Source organism: Ambystoma mexicanum, chromosome 3q (genome assembly GCF_040938575.1).
Source record: "Ambystoma mexicanum isolate Mex_15411 chromosome 3q, UKY_AmexF1_1, whole genome shotgun sequence".
In the NCBI taxonomy this organism is placed as follows: domain Eukaryota; kingdom Metazoa; phylum Chordata; class Amphibia; order Caudata; family Ambystomatidae; genus Ambystoma; species Ambystoma mexicanum.
In genome coordinates, this window is record NC_090926.1 from 181,845,462 (window position 1) to 181,865,632 (window position 20,171).

Genomic DNA, 20,171 nt, shown 5'->3' on the forward strand with positions numbered 1-20,171 from the left:
AGACGGGCTGACAAAAGAGAACCCACAAGTAATGACGAATAAAGAAGGGAGGGCCCAAGTTACTACTTGGGTGCCCCTATTGTGCAGTACTGAGGCTATGGACATAGCCTGCAGTAGAAAAATTACACAGTAGTTGGTAGAACATGTCCACTGCCACCAGCCATAACTAAGACAGGTTCGATCCCCGGGTCCGCGCTTAGAAACCTCTGGGTGTATAAGCGCGTTATAAATACAACCAAGACAAAAAAAAACAACAATCACGCAACTAAAAAAAATAAAAAACGAACAATTCCTGTAACAGCGCCTCGATGCCCACGGGCTGTGTGAGCGCTTTAAAAATGCTAAAAAAAAATTCAATTAAATATGTGACTAAAAAGTCATACGAACAGAGAGAAGGGGGATATTAGGTATCCTTTTGGCACTCCACATAAGCTGGTGTGTGCCTATACCTCAGACTTTAACATTTTAGGCGACATACTAAGTATCGCTCTATCCTTAAGCACTGTAGTTACTAGAGGATAAAGAAAGAATCTCAAAGGAGAACCCCAAGGGTTCCCAGCAACACTGCCCATAGGGAGCTGTGTGCTGCAATAGTAAAATACAGAAGCATTTAAGAGTTATGGAGGAAAATAGAGTCCTTAGGACAGGTTAAATACAAGGAATAGAGTTCCAAAAGACATAGCAAATGAGAATGAATGAGGGGGAAAAAGGCTCCCCCTGTTCGGGATTCCAGAAAACGGTACAAGAGTCCGGAAAAATGTGCTGGGGGTCTCACTAGGAGAGGGGATAAATAATCAACATGATAAATCTCCCTAACATCAACAATAACCATAGAACTTCAGTTCCCAGAAAACCTCATGCCGCAACAAAGATTTATCATTTTTATGGTTCATCCCCTCTCCTTGTGAGACCCCCAGCACTTTGTGGACCTTTTTCTTTCTGTCCTGAAAGAGTGGAGCCTTTTTCCACTCATTCGTTCTTATGGGCTCTGTCTTTTGGAACTCCGCTCGCTGCCTTTTACCTTTACAATGGAGTCTACTTTCCGCCATCTCTCTCAAGTTATCAGTGTTTAACATTAACAGCACACAGCTCCTTATGGGGCAGTGTTGCTGGGAACTCTTGGGGTTCTCCTTTGAGAGTCTTTCTTTATCCTCGAGTAACTACAGTGCTTAGGAATAGAGAGATACTGGGTATCCCTCCTAAAACTTTAAACTATGAGAGATTAGCACACACCACCTTATGTGGAGTGCCAAGGTGACGCCTAGGATCCCCCTTCTCTCTGCTCCAGTGACTTTTTAGTCACAGACAACCTTCTGGTTAATGGCTGGTGGCAGTGGACGCGCTCTACCAACTATTGTGCTACTTTTTACTGCAGACTGTATACACAGTCCCGGTTGTGCACAATAGGGTCACCTAAGTACTAACGTGGTGGCTCCTTTCTTTTTGCGCCTTTTCTAGCATTGTTGGTCTTTGTTAGCCCTTCTACCATTCTAAGAGGGGAGGTCTGTGTGTGTGTTTTGCCTTTGACGGGAACCCTTGGGTGTCCCCGCCTAGGCTACAGCATGTCTGTGCAGGCAGGAAGTGGGGGAGGAGTTTTTCACTAACCTGCTCTTTGTCTGCACAAAGAGGTGTCCAGGGTGTCCGCTCTTACGTCTCACCCAAGCTGCCAGCCTGCGTCCCTTTTGCAAGTCCTTTAACAGGGCCTCGACCTTTGAGTTAAGCCTTCAAGTACTCTTTCCTAGAGACTAGAAGTATCCTAAGGAACTATTGCTGCTCCCCTGCTTCGTAAGAATGTAAGCCCTCTGTGAACTGACTTATGTTGCTAGTTATGAAATGGACTTTAAAAGCATTAGTTTGCTCTGAAACAGTCTATATAACCTTAGGCTCTGCTATGGTTTGACTAACCAACTGTTTTCCTTTCCAAAAGACTATCTTATGTGGTTTTGCCAACTAAATACAATTACCGTATTTGTGTTTCTTTGGTCTGCTTTACTAACTGGATTCAGTGTGCTTACCTACAGCTCACATCTTCCTCTTAAGATGAGCATGACTGCTCCGCCACTCTAACGAGATTCCACGAGGAGTACAGACTGAAAGGAAGTGTTGGGGACCTGTACGTTATTGGGATAGCTTTATGAAGTCTTACCTCAACTGGACTCCGCTAACAGCTAGTGTGACATAGCAACAAGGCTTACATTTAGAAAATGTGAGAGCGGTGAAGATTTCAGTTAAACACACACAAAGCACTCCTTAATCGTACAAGTTGGGCAGGATATATAAAAATACAATTATTTATTTAGGCCTTAGACAAACTCTTAGCAATGAAAAACCACAACATAATAAAACATTCACTAACATTATATACACATTCCCTTTGGTGTGCTTTGCTAAAAGCACTGGCACCCAACTTTTAGAATACATTTAAAGCAGTTTTAGAATACTGTAGATCAGTAAAGCTAGAGCATGAAAAGGATGGGAGTAACTTAAGATGGATTTCTAGATTCTGGCCGGGCGGACACATTCTAGGAGGCCACCCCAATGACAGTTAACAGGGGAAACAGAGGTATCCAATACCCAATAAAGGTAGATCAAGGTAGCAATGGAGAGCAGTCAATGTTATTCTCGGGATAGTGCGAGTGGGGTCAGGGGTCCACAATGAGTCCACACAGTGAAGCACACATTAATTAAATTTTGACAGCCAAGTACAACAATATTATATTTATTCCAGGCTCAAAACACATTCGAAAAAGAATCAATCAGGAAAATATGCACAACCCTCTATAATAAACATAATACAGTCATCATAGGTTCTAGAATGCAATAAATTACTTAACTTAATACATTTAGGTAAGTAAATGATGCAGTATGATAGAACCAAGTCACAAGAAATATGCTCTAGCTTCAGAGGTCCAGTCCCTATGAAGAGTGGGGCCTTGTGCCAAAAAGTCAGAAGGCTTGGAGATGCAACACAGTTACTGGTAAGGAACAAGTTACTTACCTGTAACTGTTCATCATGGGTCTGGCATGGATTCACATGCTCATGAATATTGCCCGTCGTTAGGCTGGGAATCCTCGGTAAAGAAAAAATCAGTTTCGTTTCTGAACTGTCTTTCTACTAATAACCAATCACTGGCCTCTGGGTCATACTGCCCCCAGCCAATGACTGTCCTCTACCTAAGCCCCTCCCTCTGGCAGCCATCTTCAGATTTGGTAGCACTTAAAGTGGCAGTAGGACCAAGAGAAGAGCCGCAGAGAGGTTGGAGGGCGGGTTTGCATGTGAATCCATGCCAGACCCATGCTGGAGAAGAACAGTTACAGGTAAGTAACTTGTTCCTTCTCCAGCATGGGGTCTGGCATGGATTCACATGCTCATGAATACAAGAATACATGGCAGTACACACATGCACAACCACAGGAGGTGACAAGGCTCAACATTAAGCATCTCTTACCTCCTCACCAGGCTCACCTTCAAGCGAACAGGTTGCGCAGCACTGCCTGGCCGACTCTAGACTCCTCCCTGGAATCCCGGTCAACGCAGTAGAATCTCGTGAAGGTGTGCGTCGACCTACACGTAGCAGCCCTGCAGATGTCCAGCAGGGGCACACCAGACAGGAACGTGGTGGTAGCAGCGATCGCTCTGGTTGAATGGGCTCTCCGACGGCCAGGCAACGGTCGGTTTACCAACTGGTGACAGTGCATGATGCAGCCGGAGAGCCATCTGGAAATGGAAGCCTTGGAGAGGTCCTTCCCTTGGTTCACAGGTCCAAAGTTCAAACAGCTGTGACGTCTTCCGAAGGCTCTTCGTGCAACGTAGAACTTCAGAGCTCTAGCCACATCCAGCGAGTCAAAGTCCTCTCAGCCGGCTAGCGACAGCAAGTACGGCAGCACTTGAGGGGCCATAATCCGTAGAGGATTGTCCACTTATGTCCATAGCACTTCAGAGTCGACGACGCCCTGGCCGTTGCAAGTACCTCCTTGCAGTCTGCCGGGATATCGTAGCCTCCGAACTCTAGTGCTGCAGGAGCCAGGACTGCAGGTTCAGCGATCCTGGGTCGTGATGTAGGATGGCGCCTCCTTCCCTGGCGGGAAGATCCGCGTCTGTCGGCAGTTTGACTTAGGAGGGGGGGGGGGGCGCTGACAAGCCCAGAAGGTCTAGGAACCATATCTGCCTCAGCCACACCGGTGCGACGAGGATCATCCTGCACCGGGACCGTCTGAGTTGATGAGTCGCAGAAGCAACAGTGGTAACGCGTATAGGAACAGGTCATCCCAGGGGAAGGAGAATGCATCGCTCATGCTCCCCGGGTGGGGAAACTTGTTGGCAAACCTCTGGCACTTGGTGTTCGCCACCGAACATGTCGATCTGGGGGCTGCCTCACTGTCGGAATAGGAGATCCACTTGATCCTGCCAAAGCTCCCACTCGTGGCAAGAGAGCAGCTCCCTGCTGAGCGAGTCGTTGACTGTGTTTTTCACTCCTGCCAGATGAAAGGGTTACCAAGAACATCCCCTGGGCGATGGCCCAGTGCCACAGATCCTGCGCTTCCTTCGATAGTGCTGGCGATATGGTGCCCCCCTGCTTCTGGATGTAGAACATTGTGGTGGTGTGGTCGGTGAAGATCCGTACCACTTTGCCCTTGAGGGACAGAAGGAAAGACCTGAGGGCCCAGAACATGGCCCGGAGCTCCAGGACATTGATGTGCAGGGACCTCTCCTCTGGGAGCCTAAGGCCTCTTGCGTGGAGTTCTCTGGTGTGCGCTCCCCATCCCTCCAGCGAGGCTTCCATCGTCACCGTCTCCTGAAAGTCGATGCCCACCGCGATGTGCGCACGGGTGCCCCACCACCGGATCGCTTCACCGAACGTCTCGTTGAGGGAGATCTTGTCTTCGAAGCTGCCCGCCGCTTGCATCCACTGGGCGTCGAGGGACTCCTGCAGTGGCCGCATCTGCAACCTGCACAGACGTACGAGGTAGATGCACGACGACATGCTGAGTAGGGACTTGGACCTCACCCTGGCCACTTCCAGTGTCAACAGCCATTGTACCTTTACGAGGAAGACCTTCATCCTTTCCTCCGACGGTGAAGCCAACCGCGCCACTGTGTCGAGTCTGGCTCCCAGGAATAGGGCATCTTGCGACGGTACCAAGCAGGATTTTGCGAAGTTGACCAAGAATCCCAGATCCGTGAGCAGTTGGATGGTCTTCGCTGTGTGATCGACGGAGAGTTCCCTTGCCCCTGCTCGGATGAGCCAATCGTCTAAGTAGGGGTATAGTTGGATCCCCTGCAGGCGCAGCAGCGCCACCACCAGTGCCAGGCACCTGGTGAAGACCCTCAGCACCGACTTCAAACCGAAGGGCAGGGCCTTGAACTGGTAGTGTCGCCCTTGGACCACGAACCGTAGGAACTTTCGATGTCCTTTGTGTATGGGGATGTGGAAGTAGGCATCCTCCAAGTCCAGCAACTACAGAAAGTCGCCCCCCTCCAGCTGTCCCAGCACGTGCTGAAGGGCGACAATCCGTAACTTCTGGGACTTGATGAATTTGTTGAGGCGGCGAAGGTCTAGGATGGGCCGCCAGCCACCAGTCTTCTTTCGGACGAGGAAGTACGGCGAGTATACTCCGGAGCCTCTTCGGGACGAGTTCTATCGCGCCCTTTTTTTTTTAGCATCGCTCCTACCTCTAGAAGCAGCTGTGGCACGTAGATTTCCTTCCTGACTTCGGGTGGTAGACGGGGACACTTTCTTTGGAACTCCAGAGTGTACCTGTGGGCCAGGGCATCTAGCACCCAACTGTCGATGGAGATGGACTCCCACACGATGACAAAATTCGCCAGCCATCCTCCCACCGGGGTGCTTGGGTGGGGGCCCGACCTCACGGCCGGTTCAGTCTTGCTTTGCTGAGGCCTTGCCACCTTGGCGACGACTGTGTCCTCCGGCCTTGCTGCAGGCTCTGTAGGTTTCGAGGAGCAGGCCGCCTGGCGGTACGACGCGGAACCGCCGCCGAATCCTTTGGAGGCACCTGGATACATGCCTCCGGAGGTCCGAAAGGATGGCCGTCGTTGATGGAGAGAACCCAAGGCCCGGGCCGTCTCGCTGTCCACCTTGATGGCCTGCAGTGACTCGTCCACTGCCTTGCCGAACAGGTTGTTCCAGTCGAAGGGCATGTCCAGTACCCTAGTCTGCACGTCCTGACGGAAGTAGGTGGCCTTGAGCCAACCACGTCAGCAAAGGCAAACGCTGTTGCCCATCTGGCGAAAGCCGGTGTCGGCGATGTCCATGGCCACCGTGATGGCGTGGTCCGAAGCCACCTAGCCTTCCTGTATGATTTCAAGGGCTTCTGCCCTCTTGGATCTGGCAGGAAATCTAGGCAGTGTCATGATGCATACCCCCGGGCAACCAGACCACGTCCATCAGCCCCGAGAGCAGACATCATGTCGCCTTGAGAAAACCCAGCAACCCCTGCTAAGGGCTTTCTGGGTTCAGTCCTGGCGCCTATGGCGCCAGGCTCATATGGGACATCAGTCCTGGCGCCTATGCCGCCAGGCTCAGGTGCACACTTACCTGATGCAGACCATGCTGCAAGAAGATCCAAGCCCATGTGAGGCCTGGAAGGGACTACTTTACCTTAGGGACTATTTTGTTACTCGGGTGTGGTCGGGGAGGAATACCTACCTGGGACTACTTTGGAGGCTATTTAAACCATGCCCGAAGAGCAGCACACGCTTCGCATTATTCTGCATCCAGCAGCGTAACGCTCACCGTGCCAGCAGCAGCATCCAGCCTTCTGCCACGCCCGCCTCGAACCTGGAGCACCTAGAAAGAAGGAAAGAAGCAAAGGTTAGAACAAGAGTATTACCCGATTTCTTACCCGATTCTAGATTCATCGCATCTTCAAACCAGAGGAAAGACTTTGTTTTAAACACGTCGTATCGCCAGCAGCAGTGCGGCACCATACTCACCGTTCCACGCAGCATCTCTTCGATCCAGCGCTGTCTTCATCTTTATATCGCCGAATCCCGGCACCTAAGGGGGACAAGAAAAAACAAGGTGAGCAGAGAGAACAGACAGAGACAACCTCTTTAGCCGCCATTTGCTTACCTGATTTTACCGCCGAGGTATAATTCATCAGCACGTCACATCTTCTTATGCCGCACCTGTAAGATAAGGAGAAAGCAGCAAGTTTAGCCCTTGGCATTATTTACCGTACAGAGTTGGGTAACACAGACTTTTACCGGAGCGCTTTCAGCTGTCAATTTTCTTAATGGGTCAAAGCTGCAAGATAAAAGAGGAATTGGACAGGAGTGAATTCCAGACATTCCGAACTCTTACAAACTATATACTTATGGCTCTTCGCCAGGACCTTTTGGAGTCAGGATTCGTCTACAACTATTCCAATATCTTCAGGCCAGTGAAGAAACTTGTCATCAACGCGCCCCTGCGTGCTTCGCAGGATGGAGGGCTCATCCTTCAAGAATATAAGGTTAGATTGCTGAGAGGGCGCTTCAGAGGTGATTAGTGGGTAGGACAGTGGGGGTGCTAAATCCATCCCTCCACTTGTAGGAGAATATTTCTACGGGTCAAGCTGACAAGATTAGGAGGGCAGATCCAGTCAGTCATCGCTGCACTACGCATCACGTGGGTGGAGGCCGCAGCAGTCTGGGTCCGACCGACGCCCCTGTGGGAGCCAGGTGAGCCTAACACCTGCTGCTGGGCTCTTCCCCTCCAGCCAGTTAGTCGAGTCAGACGGTCCTTCAATGTCCAGACGGACATGTTCTTACAGAACGCGCAGTCCTCTTCCACGTGCGACTTGTCATGAAGGCAGTAGAGGCACCGGGAGTGCTCATCCTCGAAGACCTTCTGTAATCCACTTCCTGGGCAGATCCTAAACAGCTTGGATCCAACAGGCGTTGGGTCTCCTTTGTCCTGAGTCATGTCCACGCGGGGTAGGCCTCAAAGATCTTCCGGAATCCTACAAGAAGAGAAACTCAATGAAAATTCGCTCTTGAGGGGCGTAGAAAGATTACGAAACGAGTACCCGTTGATCAGAAGAAGAATCGGTGGACTTGAGGCTCGAATTGACAGAGAAATAAGGGTAAACTCTTAGGAAAAAAGCAAAACGCAGTAAAAGCTCGAGAGCTGTAGCACGAGGACTCCCAACACTTGAACACGCTGTAAAAATCTGAAGATTGCTGCCAAAGGAGGGGCTTAGGTAGAGGGCAGTCATTGGCTGGGGGCATTATGACCCAGAGGCCAGTGATTGGTTATTAGTAGAAAGACAGTTCAGAAACTAAACAAACTGATTTCTTTCTTTACCTAGGATTCCCAGCCTGATGACGGGGAATATTCATGAACATGTGAATCCATGCAAGACCCCATGCTGGAGAAGTATCTTTCAGGTTTCACTGTCCAGGTGCGCCGGGCAAATAGCAGTGGAATGGAAGCATACAAAGAGGTGCTGTGTGTCACAATGTAAAGATGCCGCCTGTGGAGTTTGTCAGACTCCAAAGTCAAAAGAAACAGAGTCCAAATCAAAGAAAAATACATGAGTGGGAAAAAGGGTCTAACTCTCTCCAGGTAAAAAAAAAAAAATCAAGTCCTCAAAATCCAGCAAAGTTGCTGAGGGTCTCTAAATTGGAGGGAATTAGCACATTTCTGAGAATTCTCCCTAACATTCCCTCCAAAGGACGTTCTTCAGCCTTCCAGGTAATGAAAACCGAACCGGGGGTCACCTCACCTGTTGGCCCGACCTGCTACAACAAATTCTCCACTGAAAAGGTACTGTCACAATCCCTGGTACTTCCATTGGCCTTGCTGCGTGATTTAGTGCACCGAGAGGGCTGCAGTTAACCTGTTAATTGCACGTCTCTCTAGGGACCTTTGGTGGTAGCATGGTAGGTAAAAATAAAAAAAAAAAAAACAGCGGGGGATGCAGGGGTGTCACCCGCAACACCCCGCTCACTATATTGTGTGGTATAGTGAGCGGGGTGTTGCAGGGGACACCCCCGCAGAACACCTGGAAAAAAAAACAGGGGCTGCGGGGGTGTGCCCCGCAACACTTTACAGTATACTGAGCGTAGGTTGCAGGGGAAACCCCTGCAGCTCCCGAAAAAAAGAGAAAAAGAAAAGGACCCTGCCGCACTGGTTCCCGATCACGGCAGTGAAAGGGAACTGGCGCTGCAGGGACACAGCGTGACGCAATGACAGGTATGTGGGGCGTGGGTATGTTGGGGGTGTGGGTATCTAGGGGTTATGAACGTGTGTTCGTATGGGAAATGTACGAACCTTCTGTGGTTCATACATTTCACATGCAAACATTTCGGCCGCGGAAAATCAGCTGCGGTCGGATCACTTGGATCCGTTAATTTAAGTTACCAGAGTGTTCTAAATGTTTGCTTACCTGTTAGAAGAGTTTGAACTGCCTACCTACAGGCCTCTTCCCTCCTAGAATATGCCTGGCTCAGGGTAGCCAAGGGCAAATCTAAGAATTGGAAACTTGTACATGTAAGAGGGAGTCTTCTCTAGTGCTAGCATAGGTGGAATTTTGTAAACACTTTCTAACAGTGAATGATCCCCTTTGACAGGGTCTGTTTAGATACAGCCCTGCTAGCACAGGAACCAGCATAACTAAGGAAAAGCTGGTAATCTTTCCTGGCCTCTGTCATCCGAGAGACTGAGGGCCCGCGCCGGATCTAACCAACATCATTCCTCTCCCTTGGAGGAGGAGGTGGAGGAAAAAAAAAAAACAGGCATATGGATCTTGGGAGAGGGATGAAAATCACAGACCACCTTCGGAAGGAAAGTAAGTCCCACTCTTCTCCTAGAAGAAAACCAAATAGGGAGGTTTAAATGACAACGCCTGGAGCTCAACAGTCTAATGAAATGATGCCAAACAGGAAAAATACAATCTGTGTCAGCAATCTTAAAGAATAAGCATGAAGGGGGCTCAAATGGGGCTTAGAAATAACACTAAATTCAAATCTTATGCCCGAACAAGTAATTGGCGTGGGGGCCACATGTTGCCAAGATCACTCCAGAATTGCATGACAGTTGGGTGGTGGGGGTGCTGCTCCACATTCTCTGTTCTGGATTTCCTGCTTTCTTTATCCTGAACAGGCCCCTGCTGATTGGCACTGTCAAGTGGTATGTTGCTGGCATTTCAGTTTTCAAGTGGACCCCGGAGCGGGGGCTCTTTTTCTTTTTACAACAGACCCCTTTTCTGGCACTAAGCTGAAAAACGTACACCACCTGCCGGCATCGATGGATTTGGTGGTGGGTCTCCTAGCAGAGAGCAGTAAGTCCAGGACACCCCAAGACCAATACCACTGCTCATACCTCAACCTCTCAGCAGCCAAGCGCAAAGGTTCATTCTGTAGAGTTTCAGGTGCAGTACCTGCCCCTCCAAATGAGAGAGCAGATCTGCTCTCCGCAGTAGGCGACATGAAGGGCAGATGTCCATGTCCAGATACTCCAGGTACCACATTCTCTGGGCCAAATCTGGAGCCATCAGAATCCTCGTGGACTCAAACAGGTATAGCCTCCTCAGACCTAGCGGTATCGCAAGGAACGGAGGAAACACATATAGAAGGTCGAAGTCTCACTTGACTGTCAAGTGAGCGGAGGATAGCACAGGGGCAATCCGCTTCTCTTGGAAGCAAGACCATGCAGCGCAACAGAGGTTCGAATCCCGGATCCACGCTTAGAATCCGAACTTGGGTACTGTATTAGGAGAGTTATAAAACAAACTATTAAATAAAAATAAAAGGAGTACCCCAAAGCTCCCTGCAGAGGAAATTCCCTGAAGCACAATCACTTGCACTTCCTATCCATGTTGGAAGCAAAGTGATCAAAACTTGAGTTCAACAGAGGGAGAAAATATCCTCCAGGATTTCCTGGCAGAGCTCCCACTTGTGGGAAGTCACAGACTGTCTGCTCAAGGCATCACACAGCACATTCTCCTTACTTGCCAGATGAGCTGCTGACAGAGATATGCTGATCTCCAGAGCCCAGAACCACAACATGATTGCTTCTCTGCAGAGAGGCAAGAAGCCTACAGCACATCGTTTGTTGAGGTAGCGATGGCTACCGTGTTGCCAGTCTGGACTAACACAGTCTTGCTTTGCACAGAGGGGAGGAAAGCGAGCAGAGCCAGCCAGATTGCCCCCAGCTCCAGCAAATTGTACAGGGACCAGAGGTTTCTCACTGTAAGCTCTTGGGTGGTAAGAACCCCAGCACTTCAGGCACGCATCTGTGGCTAGAGTCAGTTGGGGCCAGGGTTGTCGGATCCACGGCCCATGCAGTACATTGTCTCTCTGGAACAGCCATTCAAGGTCACTGGACACCTTCCCTGAGAGCTGAACTATATCTGATGGTTGGAACTTTGAACTAGCGATCCAGTGCAAGGCCTGGCAGTTTACAGATGACAATTGGGTGGGGGTCAACATTTCGTTAGTTCTTCGTATTAGCGACAGGGGCAACACTTGTGGTAGACTAGGGTTTGGACAGAGGACTGGGATTGACTAAGACATTCTGACAAGCACCTTTTGTTATTTTCATTTTAGGATAGGGAAAAGCCTTTTTACATGTTGGGATAGGACAGGTCTCATTTTCTTTAGTAAAATGTTCAAGTTGCAAACATGTTCTCTTGTCTGTCTCCCGAGTCTGGCTTACAACACCCAGGCATTGTAAAAACCTCAAAGCCTGCCCACACCAGAGCAAAATACATCCATTCATCATAGGCTAGTGTTTTGGGGATAGAGCAGGACTGCTTCCTGCCCTAAATGCCTAACCCCTGGTCCAACCTTCAACTAGGACATCCGATCCCTCAGGCAGCGGTCGGTGGCAAGAAGACATGTAAATGGTGAATGTTGCGTTTTATAAATAAAACATAAAAGTCTGAAATAAAAGAACCTGTACACTTCTCTGTAAAGTCGTCAATTTTCTAAAGACACCAACTGTGGGCAGTAGCATTGAGATATTGCACACAAACAACTGTGTAGCAACATTCATAAGACTTAGAGCTGTGCAGTTGCACTCCAGTGAGAATCAAATTCAAATTAATGTGTAAATTGTAGGCATCTGTACGACATCGGTAAGGAACTCTTAGGTTTCACCATACTGCTACCTAGAGTGCAAAGCTATAAGTGCAGTACAGGCAGGGAGGCATACCGGGACTAAGTGAAAGGATAGGACACTCAACTGGGAACTTACAAATCAAGTTAGTTGCAAATGAAATCCCACTGTCACTTGTCATGTTTCCACTTGCATTAATGGCATCCATATATGCATATGCATACATACATATTCTAAGAGGATGTGGGCCACCACATCCCATTTTTAAGCAATTCTAGGTTTACTGGATCTTTGCATGGCCTTGGAATCCACATATTGCCTTTTCCAAGGTAATATATTGCAGATTCCCTTCCATCCCTTGCAGTCTTCAACTGCAACCACTACGATCCACCGGCCTACACGTTATCAAACAGGTTTGCCATATGGATTGATGAGTCCCCCTTACCGCCCATTCTTCTCTCCCCCTTGCAGTCACCTTTTACAAAGTCAACCATTCCCTCTGTCCTCTCTGCCAGTTCGGCCAGGCAGGCAGTCCCAAGATGAAATGCCGGAGGCCTGTGCTGGGACTGTTAAAGGTAAGCTTTGCAAACAATCCTCCCTGCTTCAATGGAAAGCTTGAACATATCACACAACCACACACCTACTACATGAACTGTCTGCTAAATACTAAAAAAACAACCTCTACAGCAGGTTTGCAACTAGTTCTAGGCATCTTAGATTTGCCATCTTTTTCTGCACTTCGCTTCTGAGCCAGCTGCAATGAGTCTGATGCTTCCAATCTACCTTAAACCCTATCCTTTTATTGTACTGAGAATATCCTGCTAACATTTGCTGTTTGTTTTCATATGGTCCTACACCCTCCCTCTTTTTCTTGCCCTCCACAGACCACTGTGTAGATACCTTAGGCAAGGGCACAAAATGCCACTTTCCAGACCAGCCTTAGCACTGCAAGACACGTATGGTATTAAAGGGTGCAGTATCAATGCATACCACCTTCTATTACATACAGTGAGGAGACATTTTTAGATGGCCTCAAACTGTAACATAGTCCTTCCAAGATAAACCAACAACTCACCTGTCGTGTCTCAGTGACTTCAGATCAACATATACTGTGGTTGGATCGGGTCCTGACGTTCCCTGTAAAACAGAAACATGGGTTTCGTCACGTTCAATTTTCAACTATACACAAGACTAAGGAGTTGTGGTTCACAAAGCGGAGGGGAGTTTGCAGCCAATCATCTGTAGGAAAGAGGTGTAGTGTCCCCTTACATCATTTTGTTTTAAAAATGCAGACAATGTCCAGCCCTGACATTAGGCGAAATGGTACTTCAACTGAGAGTTGGGAATAGGTCACAAGCTGGCCTAAGAGTACCAGGTCATGGATAAGCTCTCATTACACCAGTATGTGCAACATACTTTACCCTTGATGGGCTTGACTACAATTATAGGTCTAAACTAAATATGACAAATACATTTGAATGTTGTCCGAGTTAATCTTTACTCAAACATTATCTGGCATATATTTTGCTTCAAATTTAGGTCCAGATTGTGCTCTACAAGCATCAAAACCTAGTGCTCATGCACAATCTATGTTCTGCTGCCGCACCTCGATACACCCGGATGCCTTTCTATATCCAGTACAAACAACCCTGAAAGTAAATGATTAACAAAAAAGACTTTTTTAAACAATTTTTATTTTTTGTAAACACACCAAACATTACACACAATGAGGACATTTGCATATTAATTCTGCTTCTTTATGTTCACTCGTCATACATTGCCGTCGTCCTCCCTCCGTTCCCCTTAACTCGAGCCCGTTTCCATGCCGCCGACCTGCATGTCGTAACTTACTCCTTCGTACCTCTTGTATCATCTTTCCTAGGACCCACCCGGGGGGGTCCTGCCATTGTGGCCACTAGTTGCCTCCACGCTAACGGGGGTCCCACTTCTTCCTCCCCTCCTCTACTAAATGCTTCATACCAAGCTTCCGTTTCCACGTCTGCCCATTTCAGGAGGTCCACCCACCACATCTCTGTCCTGGGGCGCAGGGCAGCCTTCCAGCTCATTGCGATTCTCCGTTTGGCCAGGATGTCGGCCAAGTCTTTCATTTTGCCAATATGCTTCAGGTTGCGTGGTCTAGTAAACACCCCCATCATGCATGCCCATACTGACTCCACCTCCAGTACGATTCCCTTTTCCGCTAGGCATAGCTTAATCTCTGTCCAGAATCTATCCACCTCTGGACCAGCCCAAAACATGTGTATCAACCCAGCTTCCACCTCCACGCACCGTGGGCATTTTTGTACTGCTGAATTTCCAAACCTGGCGATCCTGCTGGGGGTCATATACGCCCTATGGGTGACATATAGCTTTATCTGCTGTAGCCTTGCGTTACGGGACACCTTTTTGTGGTACCTTTGAGCTCTGTCCCATTGTCCATCGAGTATAGGTTCTCCCACCTCCTCCTCCCAGCCTCACCTTAGTTGGAGCACCTCCTTACCCACCCTGGTCATCAATATTTCGTATATGCGAGAAATTTCGTGCCCACCCTCGAAAACCGTGTCTGGTTGCTCGGTTAGCACTACCATTGACCATCTTTCCCGCACCCGTTTGATGACTCTTGTATAGGTAATATGCTGGCCTATGTGCACCCCGGTTTCTTCTATTAAACTCCTAAAGTCTAGTGCTTCCCCTTCTTGCCATACATCCCTGAGGGTCGCAAGGCCTGACGGTTCCCAATATTTACGGATCCCTATTGTCATTTGCAGGTCCTCTCTGCATATCGCTACCAACGGCACCTGCGGGTTTCCCACCACCTGCCACGTTCTTTTCCATATTTCCCAACCCAGTTTCAGGAGTCCCACCCTGCCCTGCAACATGGATTTGGGCAGCCATACCACACCTCTCAGAAAGTAGGAGGCCGTGGCCTTGTACAAAAGCCTGGTTTCAGCTGTCTCCACTTCGGACAACCATCTAGCCACATACTGAAGTTGCCCCGCCTGGTAGTACAGCTCGAAATTCGGTAGGTTAATACCCCCTTTGTCACACAGATTTTGTAGCTTTTAGGCCACCCTATTTCTGGAGTTGTGCCAAATAAAGCCCCTGCATAAGCTGTGAAGTTTCACAAAAAAACGTTTGGGGAACATGTATGGAATGTTTGTGAAAAAGTGCAGCAGTCTCGGCAGGACCACCATCTTAATAAGCGCCACCCTGCCCATCATGGTCAGAGGTAGCCTGGAGCAAAACCCCATGCTGTTCTTAATGCCTGCCACAGCCTGCTCCGTGTTGTGCTCGTTCATCCTTGGCCGAGTGGTATATGTCGATACCCAAGTATCGAAATGTCCTGATCTGCCAGGGTATCGGCAGGACCGGTAGGTGCTTCAGCGGGGCCCTCCGGTATCTCCCCAAGGGGAACATACTTGATTTCCTGGGGTTCACCGCTATGCCCGAGAGGGTGGCATATCGTTCCATCACCTCCAATATGTATTGCAAGTTTAACAAAAAAAGACATAATACTATGCCAATCTATTGGAACTTTACAGCATGTACGAGGGGGTTGTCAAACTGCAGGTTTTCCCCATTGATGAAATGAGACATATCTAAAACATTTGCCTGGGTAAATTTACAGAAACTCTACAGATCAAATACCAGGCAGGTAAGCTGGATTTCCAAAATCAACCCTGGGGTGGATAATGGGAGGCCAACCAACAAATCCAATAAAGATAAGATAGCAGAGAGGCTAGGTTTAGTCTCAAGAAAGCTGTGAGTTGTCGACAGCTAAAATGAGTCTGTGTAGAACACCAAGAATTCAAGTGCAAAAATATACAATGATTTATTAGGCTTCTAAAATGCACACTAAGCAAGTAAAACCTCTAGTTAAATATGATAACACACTTACTATAAAATACATATACACATTCACCCTTAAGGGAAAATAGAAAACATGATTCAAAACCAGTGTAATAAAGGTAGTCGGATGCATGAAATTCACTAAAGACACTTTAGAATAACCACAGAACATAGTTTCTGTAAGAGAGGATTGTGTGCCGTACCCTTTGGGAGACTACAGCAACCGTGACCTCCTGGCAACAGAAACCCAACCTTTGGTATAAGTCTGTTCTACACAGGTTGGTAGTGTGGCTGAGCAGCCAGGCATATCTCAAGAGGGGTCAATGTGAGCAGTAGGGCTTTTACACAGAGATTCACAGTGACAAGTATTCAATTAAAGTCTTACTCTCGGTTTCTTTATTAAACAATTATTAATTTTTTTTAACAGTCAGTTGAATAAGCCTTTTTCAGAAGGGAGAAATATACAGACAACACAGATACACTTCAAAATACATACTCTTAGTTTCTCTAAATCAGTAATTACCCATTTGGGATGGCACACAGATGTTTTCTACACCCTGAGGTGACTTAAATAACTAGGACACTGTGGACATTAATATATCACTGGTACATTTAGGGCAATACTGAGTTGGTGTGAAAGAAAAGGGTTGGGAATAAAACAAAGGTTAAACAAATACTCTGAAGCAGGTAAGTACTTTTGAACCCCCAATGCAAAGTAACTTAACCCTTTCCTGGAGGAAAGGTAAAGCACAAAGTCAGAGGTAAGAAGCGTCTTTCAGGGAGCCAGGCCAGCCGATGTTAATTGAGCAACTGTCTAGGTGAGCTGAAGCACTTCTTGGAGGTAAGTAAAAGTCTTGCACAATGTTTTAGAAGTCTTTGTAAAAATAAAGAATCACTATGGCCACAAGCTGGGAGGCTTGTGAGGGGCAACTCTGCAAAAGCAACCAAGACAAGTCTCAACTGAGAACAAGCAAGGCTACACAACAAGAGGTAAGTCCCCTTAGTTTTACAGTACCTTTGGTTAGAAGAAATGATTCCAGCTGGCTTCTGTTCATGTGCAGGTCTGCAGATCCTGTTGTTCCTGGGCCTCAGTCGTGGGGACAAGAGGGAGGACGTCTTGGGACTCCTGCACTACAATAGGAAGGTCAGCGGCAGCAATGGGCAAACTTCAATTCAGCGGCACTTCGCAGATTCAGCTCCTCATGTCTATATCAAATAGCACCACTGCGGCCTCTCTGATACCACTCTGGATTTTCATCGCATCTGGGGTCCAGCACTCTGTTGAGGTGGCTCAGGTTTGGTCAGTCCTGCTTCCTGGGAGTCCAGAGGATCGTCCTGGAGCTCGGGTCAGACTCAAACTCACTCACACGATTCTGGTGTTCCTCTCCCTGGCACTTCGGTTCCTGGAGCAGCAATGGAAGTAAAGCCAGCTTCGAGAGGATTTCCAGATAAGCTTGTCTGTGGGGTCGATTGGTCCCACCAACCCAAGGGGAGAAGTCATCCTTTGCAGGTCTTCTCTAGTCGAGAAGAATTTGGAGCTTCAGCAAACCAGGTTTAGTCCCTCTGTTTGTTTGGTCTTTGACAGGATTCACAAGTGAAGCCCGCCTCTGGCTCCAGGGTGTCTGGTGGGGGCAGGAAGCGAGGGCGGTGCCCGAAACTCCCTGTGCTTAGTCTCCTAGGAAACAGGAATGCACTCTTACGTGATTGGCCGGCTGGCTATTCGGCAAGGACAGCCACTCAACTGAGTGACAGCTGGGCTGGAATGAAGGGGAGAAACCTGCATAAAAGGCAAGGCTTTTTAGCTTGGAAGGCAGAGTCACCACTAGATGAAGGAATCTGAAGAAGAACTTGGAAGAGACGCCTGCTGCAACTCCTGGACCGTTGGTTTGCCCGGTGAAGCCCTGCTGCTCTACTGAAACTCCAATTTCGTATCGACTAGAGAAGCCCTGCAAGGACGACTTATCCCCTTGAGTTGGTGGGACCAATCAACTCCAAAGTAAGCAACCTGGACATCCTCTCAGAGCTGGTTGAAATCCCACTGCAGTTGCTGCTGGAACCAAATAGCCAGGGAAAGGAACACAAGATCGTGTGCGTTGCTTTTAAGCTGGCCAAGAGCTCCAGGAAGATCCTCCGGACTCACAGGAAGCAGGACTGACCAAGCCTGAGCCACCTCAACAGTGTGCTGGACCCCAGAAACAAGGAGAGCCCATCTCAACAGCCAGGAACTGCTGTGTTGCCATTTGCGGTAGACGCGAGGAGCTGAAACACTGAAGTGCCACTTGTTTGAGGATTGCCGGTTGCAGTCGGTGACCGCCCCATTGAAATGCAGGAGTTCCTAGACGTCCTCCCTCTTGTCCCCACGACTGAGGTCCAGGAACACCAGGATCTGCAAAGCTGCACAGGAACTGAAGTCATCTGCTGCCCTTTTTCTTCAACCTAAAGGTACTGTAAAATCTAAGAACTTGCCTCTTGTTGTGTAACTGTACTTGTTCTCCGTTGTTGAGACCTGTTGTGGTCGCTCTGTAGAGTTGCCGATAGCTTTTTTACTTCACAGGTCTAAACAGCTTCTGGCCCTGCTTTGAATTCTTTTCTACAAAGACTTCTAAAACATTGTGCAAGACTTACTTACCTGCAAGAAGTGCTTCAGCTCCCCTAGACTTTTGCCTAATTGACTTTGGCCTAGCCTGGCCCCCTGAATGACTCTTCTGCCCTCTGACATTGTGTTTTATCCTCCTTCCAAGAAGGGGTTAACTAACTTTGCATTGAGGTTACCATAAGTACTTGCCTGTTTCAGAAAATATATATGTTGTTTTATTGATATAGTTGAATTAAATCAACTTTTCAATACAAAACTTTACAATTTAAGAAGCGAACAACAATACACAATAAATTAGATTAGCACAGTACAGTTCAATACATGTAGCAAAGGAATAGAATTCAAGAGACAAAATTACTAAAACAGAACACGACCTTGAAATATTCAGAAGGTTAAACCCACTGCATGTAAAAAATTTACTATTGCAATTTGAACGGAAGTGATCGTGGTACATAATACGGAAGACCATCTTTGCACTTTTTCTCTAGGGTCCCGAGATGGTTACAGTGGACTGAGAAAAATTTCAGATGTTCACTGATTAGGGCTGGACACAGAGAGACTATGTTCTAAGGTTTCCATGATTATTGTGTCTCCACAAAATCGACAAGAGGCTAGATCCAATGAAATATGATTGCGTTGAGCAAGTAATTCACGAGAATGCCAGAGATTGAGGCGCATCCTGAGGATTCCAGAGCGTATTTTCTTACATGGAAACTTAAGAAGATACGGTTCTATGCAACCTAGATATTTGTTTTTGAATTTGTCAGAGATGGCCGATTTATACTTTAAACATTATTTTCAGTCGTTGACCAACATTTCCGAAGTAACGCGCAAACCCATGAATATTGTGCATGTAAGGAGTTAAACCTAACTCATAGCGCAAGTAGACTACTGGAATGCATTGCAGCAGCTGGAGGATTGCTTTCCAAAACTTGCCTTCCAAATTATCTAAGGTTTTTGTAGACAGAGGTGGTTGGGATTGAAGGCCATATAGAATGCATGGGATCACTTTTTGTTTCCAGTATAAGACCGCTGGCTTCATGGTGAAGTCACCAAAGCGGTGTAAAATGATTTTAGCCTGGGAGATAGTTGTGCTTAGCTTGTGTTTTACAACATCTAGATGGCCAGAAACTGAGGCAAAACCATCAAATATCATTCCCAGGTAGATAGAGTTTGGCACTGTTACCAAAGGAATTCGATTAATTGTCCATAATGATTTGTATTTTGAGTAATGGTTTGGTCTATAAATGACAATTTGTGTTTTGGAGGTATTGATGCGCAATTCATTCTTTTCTATATAATTGTTAAAGGCATTAAGAAGGTTTTAAGGGTTTTTGAAAGTAATACCAGATCACCAGCGTACATGAGAGTCTGGATGACATGCATTAGTTACCGTAAAAGCATTTCTGATGAGTGTATCTGCTTAGATTCACATGCTGTGCATATGGTCCGACATCCAGTGGTAACCGCAGAATATTGCATCTCGTCTTTCGGGGACCGAAAGGGGATGTCGGCATAGGCGTGTCTGAAACACTATCCCTATCGTGACGTGTGTATTACCCAAAATCCCTCACGCGTCGAGGTCCCTCCGATTGTTTTCTTTCTGCCATGAGGGAGCCCAAGGCTATAGTGAGTGAGTACATGAAGAGAGAAAGTAGTAA

General features: G+C 47.6%; 1 protein-coding gene across 3 annotated transcripts in view; it reads right to left on the reverse strand.

The window, feature by feature from the left end:
• Window positions 1-20,171, reverse strand: part of DIP2B (disco interacting protein 2 homolog B) — a 1,149,028-nt gene that overhangs the window by 162,080 nt on the left and 966,777 nt on the right. For all 3 annotated transcript variants that reach the window (XM_069653448.1, XM_069653447.1, XM_069653449.1), the window contains exon 33: window positions 13,141-13,202. In XM_069653448.1, coding sequence (XP_069509549.1) covers window positions 13,141-13,202 — 62 coding nt within the window. The remainder of the gene's footprint in view (window positions 1-13,140; window positions 13,203-20,171) is intronic.